The 11,071-nt window shown below is 35.3% G+C and overlaps 1 protein-coding gene across 5 annotated transcripts; it reads right to left on the bottom strand.

Moving 5' to 3' along the window:
• Positions 1-6,689: 6,689 nt before the first annotated feature.
• Positions 6,690-10,853, bottom strand: LOC100810502 (E3 ubiquitin-protein ligase CCNB1IP1 homolog). Of its 5 annotated transcripts, XM_006587091.4 has the most exons (10): positions 10,519-10,853; positions 8,936-9,055; positions 8,706-8,778; positions 8,304-8,349; positions 8,129-8,159; positions 7,707-7,962; positions 7,469-7,632; positions 6,986-7,256; positions 6,871-6,910; positions 6,690-6,782 (listed from the first exon to the last, which is right to left on the bottom strand). In XM_006587091.4, exons 2-9 carry the CDS (start codon positions 9,003-9,005, stop codon positions 6,904-6,906), a joined length of 918 nt encoding a protein of 305 aa, XP_006587154.1. In that variant the 5' UTR covers positions 9,006-9,055; positions 10,519-10,853; the 3' UTR covers positions 6,690-6,782; positions 6,871-6,903. The 5 variants fall into 5 exon arrangements, with proteins under 5 accessions (XP_006587154.1, XP_006587152.1, XP_006587155.1 ...); XM_006587089.4 differs by having other exon boundaries at positions 6,690-6,910; XM_006587092.4 differs by having other exon boundaries at positions 6,690-6,910; positions 6,986-7,226.
• Positions 10,854-11,071: the final 218 nt, after the last annotated feature.

Raw genomic sequence — 11,071 nt, 5'->3', positions numbered from 1 at the left:
ATGATGATATTGATTTGAGATGACGTTGTTAATAAAGACCATGTCAACATGAATTGTTATTATTGATGAATATGTGAATATGAAATGAGGTTGTTGTTGTTGTTGATAACGTCATTGAGATGAGATGATATTTATGTTGTGAATGACATGGAAATGGAATGTTGATTGATGATTGGAAATGCATTGGCATGTGCATGTTGTGTATGTTCGTGGGGGGCACTGTGCACTGACCTTCTAGGGTCTTTGGCACTAGCTTTTGGCCACGTTCATACGTTGGATGTTGTGTATGATCGTGGGGGGCACTGTGCACTGACCTTCCAGGGTCTTTGGCACTAGCTTTTGGCCACGATCATACGTCGTATGGAGTGTATGTCATGGGGGGTAGAGTGCACTGACCTTGTCAGATGGCCCAGACGTGAGTAACTAGCGTGGTTAGAGAATCTAAGCATTTCTGAGGGGGTGCTTAGGCGCTTTAATTGGTCCATGGTCTTTGACACTTACTTTTGGCCATGATCATAGCTCATACGACACAGGAAATAGAGTAACTGTGGCCAAGTGTACTTTGTACTAAGGGGCTTGTCACCTGGTAGGGAACACCTTTGGGCTCCCAGGCTGATCACTTATGGGAAGGGGGCTGTTACGTGCACAACCGGGTGGTCTCGACAAACTCAGCACAGTTCCCTAAGTGAGAGTGTCGTGTGGGCACGCTTAGGTTATTTCCTGAGGTTTGGTTGTTGTTGGTACGTACCACATTGCATCTGAGTGTTGAGTCAGGTGCATGCATCATTCTGTGCAGTCTTGATTGGGTCCATGGATGGATGATGAGTAATTGTTGGATGTGAATGATGAATATTTGTTGGATATGAGTGTTGAATAATGATTGTTGTGTATGCTTATCATGTTTGCCTATGTTCCTTGCTAATTGTGGTTATTTGGAATTGGTATTGGTTCTTTTATAATAAACTCACCCTTGCAATTTTGTATCGTGTGGTTGATACCTGTGATGATCACGAACCTTGTTCGTGGGAGCAAAGGACAGTGGCAGGGTGTAGGGAGTAAGATTCTGGTGAGGAGCCGCCAAGCCAACGTGATGACGTTGGCGTTATTTTGGGAGAGAGTTGTGTTTTGTAATCAACTCCTCCATAGTTGGTTTTTAAGTTTTATTTTGTTGAGTTAAAGATGTAAAACTGGAATTTTAATTATATATATATGAACATATTTAATTTTCGTTATGTGTATGACATGTACCGAATTATTATTTCTATGTAATTATGCATATTCACTTAAGTAATGGCGTGTTGTTGGATGAATTTATGTTGTGACAAAATCACTTCTATTTTCATAATAAAAAATTAAGGGAGTTCTTTTTATAAAAATTGAAATTATCGAATATTAGAGTGTGGATACCGTAGCGACGAGGCGGGTCGTTACAGAGAACAAGAGAGGGTACATCTCTTGTGGATCAGTTCAAGTGGAGGGTACATCCACTTGGTTGTTCAAAGAGAACAAGGGAGGGTACATCCCTTGTGGATCTTTGTTTGTAAAGGTTTTTACAAGGTTGAAAGAAATCTCAAGGACCGCAGGTTGCTTGGGGACTGGATGTAGGCACGGGTTGTTGCCGAACCAGTATAAAATTCTTGTGTTTGTCTTCTTCTTCGCTACACTCTTTAATTTCCGTTGTGCACTTTAATTATCGCTTTTACTTTTGGTTAAGTTTCTATTTTTGTTCTTTACTTTCTTAACATTATTGTAAAAGCCTAATTGAATCTAGTAACATTAAGAAGGATAGAAGTTTTAATTAATAAAGGTTCATTAATAATTAATTCAACCCCCCCTTCTTAATTATTCCGAGGCCACTTGATCCAACAGGTTGTCACTTCATTGGTGGAGGTTTAGTTTCTTGGACAAGCAAGAAACAGGGGACAATAGCTTTATCAACAATAGAGGAAAAGTATATATCAATTGCAAGTTGTTGTTCTCAACTCCTGTGGATCAAACATGAACTTGAGGATTATAACTTGTTTGAAAGTAAAATTCCTATCCTTTGTGATGATATTGTTGCTATAGGTCTTTCTAAAAATCCCATCATGCATTCATGTGCCAAACACATATAAATAAAACATCATTTCATAAAGGATCACGCTTAGAAGGATACTGTGGAATTATAGTTTGTATCCACAGAAGATTAGCTTGCTAATTTGTTTAAAAACCCCTTACTAAAGACAGGCTAATCTCTTTAAGAGAAAGGCTTGGAATGATCCCTGTGGAATGAAGTTTCAAATCCATCTGTAAATCCTCAACACATCACTAAGCGTCCAAAGGACCTATCATCCAATGAGCTTGGTTAGTACATGTGCACTACACACATGTGTCCAATATATGGACCTTGACCCCAGACACAAGCTTAGTGAAATGCAATGTTTTGAGTGCAATCGTGCTAAGCCACCTAAAGCGGGTCAGATCCTTTTTGAAAAAGCCCAATTCTTTTCAATTCCCCCCTCATTTTGTCTCTCCTCACCCTAAACACTTAACCGTGACTATCATAAATCTTTTCGACCTTTTGCTATCAAACCTTCTGCAAACTCTCCACATTCTCTCTCTCTTAGAAACCTTTCTACACCTAAACATCTCCTTCTCTCATAAACTTCTAGAAACCCTGACAATGGCCAAGATCTATAGATTCAATGATCGGTAGATGTGTCTTCCTGAGGCAAGAGGGTGATAATGAGTTCTATCAATGATTCATTCATGATACTCCCCCTCTTCGCTCTCAGTTTGTCTTCAACTTGCACAAGTACCCAAAAGCTACTATGAGAAAAGCTATAGTAACTGCTTGGGCATAGTTTTTTACACTCAAAGAGCATCCTTTCTCTCCTGATTAGAACCCTTGGGTTCCAGGACAAGGAATGGTTGTTGAACTTCAAAGGAAACAAGACAAACTCAACTGCCAGCTGATGGAGATGTAGAAGGAAGCTGAGGCTAAACAACAACAGGAGAAGCTCAAATATGAAGAGTTGTTCAACAACTTACATGCTCATCTTGGAACCTAGGTCAATGCAGTTGAACCTCTGCTGGTTGAACTCACTTCCCAACCTTAACCCCTCTTTGAAGATGCACTCACAACAATCAACACCTCTAGTACTCCACGTGAGATAACCCTCTTCACCGTCATTGCTCCAACTAGTGTGTCTGAGGAGCACCTTCAAGAATTGTTGCGTCTCCAATAGGCCAACCTAGAAGAAACAATGGAAAAAAGGTTCCTTGTTGAACGCATGGAAACAAATTTGTTGATCAAGAACACACTGGAGTCCTTTCTAAAGTCTTTTAATGACTTGATGCTCTTTAATATGAATTTATCAATGCAACAAAGGCTTCCTCCATCTATCCAACCAACTCCACCACCTCCTACCACTGTTCCTCCACCTATAACCACTGAGTATCTTGTGCTCGCGCCTCCACCTTCACCACCAAAGTCACCACCTTCCATTCCTCAACCTCCATCCACTACTGTTTGACAATGATGGTCTAATCCCTTCCTTTTTCTCTTCAAACCTAAGTCTTTTGATAATAACAAAGGGGGAGAAAGTATAATAGGAATTTTGATTTATAAAACACTTGTACTCTCTACCAAGTTTAATAAAACAAGTGTTTTGGTGGTCACATATGTGTGTTTTCATATTTTTCAACTCTTTTACACATATACTATGCATGCTCTAATTAATACATATTCTCTAATTCATGCATAAGATAATGAATTCAAGGAGAGTTTCCTTTATCCTCACATAATTTGCTCATTTATTCTGATAACACATCTGTTCTAGTTATGCAATATTTGTTGTGATTATGTCTTTGAAAGATCTTCTTATGTTTTGATGTTTAACAAGTTTGGTGTATATCAAAGTTATATCCCTCAAATACACAAACCAAGAGTAAGTGGTGTGCACCAATACGTTCTAGGACTGCTCTAATACCTTGATCTTAATTTATTAATATTATTTTTTTGTATCAAAATTTATACTATTTGTCATCATAAAATAGGGGGAGATTGTTAAGTGTGGCTGCGTCCAAGTCACATTGGACCGTACCAAACAATTAGATCCCTAAGGTTTTTATGTTAACAAAGTATAAATTTTATGTATGAACCCTTCATGCTTAAAGCTACATATATCTCTATGAGATACAAGTAGAAAAGCGTGAACAAAAAGGCTTTGGACGATAGGAAAAGTATCAGTCATTGGATGATACTGCTTCAACGTCCAATCCTGAGAAGATAAATGCTTTAGCACTTGACTAATAGTACAAAGCAATGGAACAATTACTCGATCCTCAAGTACTAAAAACAATCATCGGAAAGTAATGTCCATAGGTTCAATAAGAAACTCGTGTCATAACACACAAATCTTGTCTTGACATTCTTAATTCCTTTTGTCTTATGTTGTTAATGTTTCTTTCGATTTATATGTAGAAAGTCAACTCTGACCACTAGGCGACATTGGTAGTTTGTACTTCTTTGAAGATATGCTGCAAAAAGTGTTTGTGATCCCCACTCTCTCTCTTTACACAGTAGTGGCCTCGTCTCAAGCACCAAAGCTATTAGAGAACGACTAGCTGAGATCTCTCAACGGATCGAAGCTCTAAAGTCTATATAAAGCTTGAAGATGTTCATGTTAATAGTGTTGAATCATAACAGAATAATCTGAGACAAAACGAACAAGTGTTGCAACGCTGTCAGTTTACTGAACAAAGGAAACTTCAGGAAATTGAGTGAATCTTAGCTTTGCTAAGTTAGTGAGTTTCATTGTATTCGAGCTTATTATGTAAACACTCTTTGAGTGATTAAGAATACATTCTCTATCAAACATATATTATTTTTGAAAGCTAGGAGTGCCTTAGTGACAAAGAATACTTGGGTCTTAATCTCAATGGAAGATTAAATGTAGTGTCAAGAGTGGCCTAGAGAGTACTCTTTATAATCAAAAGTGGCATAGATAATACTTGGTTGTAATCAAAGAAATTTTTAGTGGAACCCTTCAAGGTTTGAAGGAGAATTGAACGTAGCCCAAGTGTTGGGGTGAACCAGTTTAAAACCTTTGTGTTTTCTTTATTATTTCTATATAACTAGTTCTTTTCTATAAGTACACTATTGTATCCAAGTTTTGTGAACTGATTTTCTAAGCACAACATGATTTCAAAACCCTTGGACGAAATCCATCGTTTATTAATATTTGTTTGAGAAAAACTTTTAAAAGTTTTTAAAAGACTAAATTTTTATCCATTACACTATTTAACCCCCCTTTTAGTGTGTTTCAGGTGCTTCATGGATCAAATCTTAAAAAAAATCGTTATAAGAGTTTTTAAAAATTATTTGCATATATTTTTCAAAATTTTATCGAGAAAAGAGACAATATGTTATTGCATTTTTAGTTATTTTTTCTATTCTCTATAGATATCTTTTTTTAAGACAACAACTCTATTTAAGGTGTTGTAGAACACTAAGTGTGCATACATTTTCCAATAAAGATTTGAACTTGACTCCATGTTGTGGAGAGGATTGGTCTCTTCCGCTAGTTTGTCACTGGTCTTATATAAGAAATAATTATTTGATTTATCAATAATTAGATGAGTTAGTTTATCATAAATTTTAATTTTATCTCAAGATTACCCATAACATTAAATGATTTAAGATATGATTATATTTTTAAAGACATTTTTTTCAACCAATGATTATGTCTTATTTGGTTGATAGCACAATAAATTCACCTACTTTCATGGGAAAAAAAGAATAATCATAAATGAACCTCACAATTAATTAGGGATAAAAAATATAAAAATAAATAATCCTATATTTCTTATATAGAAGACCAGAATTAGTATTTTTACATATGAAAACTTTTTTTTAAAAAAATACTTTTTAATTGTGCTGTTATAAAATAGTTTGTAAATATAATTGTTAGAAAAAAAAAATTTTGTTGTCACCAAAATTATCTCCAACTATTAGTCAGAAACTAATTTCTTTCAAAGTTGTCTCTCCTAAATTGATTATCCATAAATTATGAAACCATATTGTCTATACACATGACATGACCAAAAACTGATCCTATGAAAATGCCTAAAGAATTCGACCTATTTACCAACAAAGTCCAGACTTTTGTTGAAAATAGTTTGTCTTCTCTAAGTAAACAATATTCTAAATAAAGTAAATAATCCGAGACAAAAAAAAAACATCTAAGGATTACATAACTCCTTAATTTTATTTTTATTTTAATTATTTTAATTTATCTCTTCCTTCCACTTCCTATAACAAAGAATGGGGAGAACAATGATAATTATCCATTCCGACATAATATTATTCACTGAATATTGAGTGAAATCTAAATTTTAATAACTGGAAACAAATTTTGCCTGCTGAACGAGGATATTGATCGACAATATACATGTTATCATGTGACATACAAGTCTTCCAACAATGTGAACAAATAGCATTTTTAAAAGTTCAAAATGTTCATGTTAAAAATGCTAAAGAACATGCTTTCATTCTTTGCTACAAGAAACCAAATGGGGCTGTGGCTTCACTTGAGTTTTCTCTAATCACCGTATAATACGCTGGGAATTATCTATCTACAGATTGAAGCTAGGGAACCAAAATGATATATAAATTGTTCATGTTAGCAGCTCTTCATCTATAGGAGTTTGAAGGTCAGAAATAGAAACGGAAGTTTAAAATATCATGCACATTATGCGGACTACAAATTGATTTGTGCAAACTTTAGATTCGTTTTTCTCTGCCAAATGAAAACCAAGAGATCAAAAAATTTAAAGAAAAAGGGAAACTAAAGCCAGAAGTAGAACCAAACAAGAAACTAGCTTAACTGATATTATAGAAGGTTAGCCTCCTTTTTGTGCCTACAACCTGAAACACCAAAATATGTCAAGATTCAGAGATGTATAGCAGAGTAAAATTAGCAGAGATGAGTTTCTTCCTCACGTGAATAGTTGGGGGCGGTTACGTGAGAGCTGAGGCCGCTTGATTGGAGACAGTATCAAGTTCCTCAAAGTCATGGATGGGTTATTAGTAGCACCAGGTCCAAAAACAGGATGAGCACCAGCCCTTCTGCTCCCAGCATCCCCTGCAATGACTGTTTGTTTTGCCGGTGAGCCGACGGAGAGATCAAAGTGACCAGAGTTGTTGCTATTCTGCCTTGCTGGCCACACATCCTCTCTTGGTCCTGGAGTGGCAGGAGTGAATACCAGCCCACCTGCAACAAATAAGTTAATCTACTTTTGGAAACATCTAAGCAGAAACAAGGTCATACAGTCCATGCTTTCATTATTTGCCTTAAATAATTGATACTTTATTTGTTTTAAAAGGTAATCGAAACTTATATATAACAAAAAACACTTACTAGTTTCTAATGACAATAAAAAAGTAGTATCCTCTGGGCTCTGACTGTTGAAAGCGAAGGATTACCTTTTCTGCCCATTTCTCTGTCATCCATTATATTAGGTGGGTTTGAGAACAAATCATGCTCATTTCTGGCATAAAAGTTGTTTGCAGGCTGTATGGCAAATCGCTTCACTGAGTCATACTCATTCCTCAGCTGATCATACATTTCATCCAATTTTCTCTTCTGCCTGAAATTGAAATATATTTAAGGCATCAATAACGAGATATTTTGTAAAAGTGGATGTATGTGATTGACACTGACCTGGATTTTTCAGCAAATTTTTCCTGAAGTTCTTGATTGTCCTTGGTTATGCTCTCAATTTCCTGTTGCATCATCTGGCACTTCTTGGCCATCTTTTGGTAAGCAGTATGTACCTGCTCTAGTTTTTCTGTAAACTTCTCTTGCATCGTCTCACATTTCTGCCGGCATTGAGCAACAATCTTGTTCATCTTAAACTGTATCTCCAGTTCTTTTTGCCCCATGTAGAACATCACACTTCTATATGCACTCTTCATCACTAAATTTGCTCAGGTAAACACACAAGGTCTAATGTACCGTCTTAATTTCATAAATTTCAGAATATTTCAATCAGACCACCAGATAGTGTAGAAGGATTAACATATATAACCTTAGTTTTCTATTTCTATGCAGTTCTACCTCTACTCAATCTACATAAAGGATACATATCTGTGGAGATACTCCTGCCATGGCCATCTGCACAAAAGGCATCACAATAATTTGCAACAAAGCTAGTGAGAATAAAGAAAAGGAAAAGAGCATGAGATTCATCAAATTTTAGAGTGTATCTTAGGTGTATGTACCATGTAGTTATTATTGCATGGGAGAATGTTTACTTACATTGACCCATTCATCATTGGGATTGACATCCACAGGTTTCATGAGACTGACAAGAGGAGAAACATTTAACTTAGACAAGAACACGTCATCTATAAAGATTAAAAACTGACAACCCAAAATTTTAAAATGAAGACAACGGCATCACATTTTGGCACAAGTATAGGTACTCATTTTTTAGTGGAATATTATTGCTGCCAAATAACCATTTAAATCAGTATTATTTCCATGAAGCTTAAAATAGACAACATACAATCTAGAATAACTGAAAGAATCACCACAGCTACTGCAAAGTACAGAATGCTGAGCAATGATTAGTTCCACTAATTGAACGTTATAATCAGTATTACATCAGGTGAATAACAAAATCATGTTCAATCAAACAGATCCCTATCATATCCATACCTCTTTGAAAGGACTTGATCACAAATAGGACATGCTCCATCATTGCTTAATATCTTATTGGCATCATCTGTGCCTTTTAACTGTGTTAAGGAAACCACATACATGTAAACTAACTAATCACTTCAATGATAAAATGTGAAGAAAATTCAATCTAATTTGATAAGAACTAAATTGATCATATTTAATTAAAATAGAGGAACTCAAGGTCAAAATTGATTGTATGTGGATACATAATAGGTGACCACAAGTTGTGGAAATGGCTCGCCCTTCTACTTCTCGCCAACATGCATTGCATCTCATTTCAGCTGTCCAATATTAACCATACATGTCTAAGGGAAGAATTGAAATAACTGCAAGGCAAAACCATACAACAGGTTTCTTCATGGATTAATAAGACAAGGCTTTAATCAAAGGTAGAGAAAAGGAAAAGGAACTAGCACATGTATGCAAGCAGCAGGCGTAATCAGCCTCAACATAATAAAAGATTATCACTGAAATCATCCTAATAGTAGATAAGCTATCATGTTGCTCACTTAAAAATAGCAAGTTGAATACAGAAAAAAGTTGGACTTTGAGTAGGTCAATATTAAACCCGCAGATTAGTTATAATATTTGGAAAATGCGCCATTAAACAATGGGACAACTTTAAGTGAGAATGAATCCTCATGAACAATTGCTGACATAAACATAGATACATTATACAATAGAAATATTTGAAATATCAACAAACTTTAAATATTTGAAATCTTAGAAGGCAGAAAAATTTCAACAATGATTTTAGATCACAATCCGATGCTTGTCTAACAAAGATCTGAAAAACAATGGATTTTCTATAAAATTTCAGAAACATACTTGGAAACTTAACAGTACTATTAAGTTGTATAAAGTAACAAATTCACAATCCCACCTATCAAGAAACTAAACTGCAACACTTCCTCTGCTCGACACATACTAACCCACACACACACACAGAATCTGATTGCTAACTGCTGCTCTCACTTTCTCTTTTCCTCGTTGAACTAATTTGTCACTTTCTTTTTGAATAAATCACAACGCAACAAATCACTATCTTCTAATCAGAACCTTCAATTCCAACAAAGTTTTATTATCTCATGAGTTGTATATTTGCAGTTAAACCAAGGAAGATTCAAACATGAGTCATGAATAACACAAAGGCATTTCATAATGCTTTTGTGCTCCACCATCAAAAGTGAGGAGGGAAAATAAAGCAAAAAATAGCGAATAATGGAATGAATACTCATCTCCAAAATCTTTCATCCATTACCATAAAGTTCATAAAAAAAATAAAATGAAAAGAAAAGGGAGCAAAAAAAGGAATATGGTAGCCAATATTCATGAACTACAGTGATCCATTCATCTACACAGCTCACACTGATTCTCTCTTTTTTATTTTTCTTTCACACATTGCTCAAGCAAAAAAACACATCTTCTCACCCAAGCACCAGGGGAGCATGAAGCACTCGCATTCTTTTTTGTCCTATTCAGTCACATATTCATGTACCACACAAACACTAATCTAAAACGAAACAGATTCCACCATCATTGACAAAAATATTCACTTCAAATACCAAATAACTAAAACTTATTCCACATAGAAGGGAGAAACTGACACACATCAGATAGATGACTAAGAAATCAAAAACGAAATCAAGCAGCAAAATCAAACAAGAAATATAAAATGAAATCCTAGGTCAAAAACAAAATCAATGAAACCAAACAACGAATTAATAAAAAATCGCAAATTAATTAAACAAAAAAACGAAACACAGGTTTGCGAAATGAGAATCGGAACCTAAATTGCAGAGATGAGAGACTCTCTGAACCACCGCGCCTGCGAGAGAGAGAGAGAGAGAGAGAGAGAGAGTCGTAGCGAGGATAGCGAGCGTCGAACGGAGAGTGAGAGAATCGCGAGCGAGAACTGAGTGATAGTTTTAAATTCTTTACACTTTAAGCTGGAAAAAGAATTTGAAAATGTAAATTTTAAAAGAAATTGGAATGCAGAACGAGGAATGCGTGGAATTTCAGATAGGAACCAAAGTTGAATTTTGGCGCTAAAGCTTGTAATGCGAACCAAGAAGAATGAAATGAACAGAAGACGCTGTTGGGATTATCGTCTACGGGCCTTAAACAGAGAAACGAATCAAGGACCTAAAAAGGGATTATTAAAGAGGTTAAAAAAACGGAAATTGTAAAACAAGAATAACATAATAACAGTATTTTACTTGAGTCATAACATAATTTCTTTTATATTTATTATTTGATAATCGATACACATTATAAGTATTTAGTTTTACTATTTATATTGTTTACTAGATATAAAACTTAGACGGAATATACGCGTTAAC

The sequence above is a fragment of the Glycine max genome, chromosome 9 (assembly GCF_000004515.6).
Source record: "Glycine max cultivar Williams 82 chromosome 9, Glycine_max_v4.0, whole genome shotgun sequence".
Classification (NCBI taxonomy): domain Eukaryota; kingdom Viridiplantae; phylum Streptophyta; class Magnoliopsida; order Fabales; family Fabaceae; genus Glycine; species Glycine max.
This window is presented reverse-complemented; position numbering and strand designations above follow the sequence as displayed.

Coding starts and splice junctions, on each gene's coding strand:
- LOC100810502 (XM_006587089.4), bottom strand. CDS start 9,005: ATGAGATGCAATGCATGTTGGCGAGAAGTAGAAGGGCGAGCCATTTCC. Junction 8,350..8,705: donor GATCAAGTCCTTTCAAAGAG/GTATGGATATGA, acceptor TCCTCTTGTCAG/TCTCATGAAACCTGTGGATG. Junction 7,257..7,468: donor CAGAGAAATGGGCAGAAAAG/GTAATCCTTCGC, acceptor TATTTGTTGCAG/GTGGGCTGGTATTCACTCCT.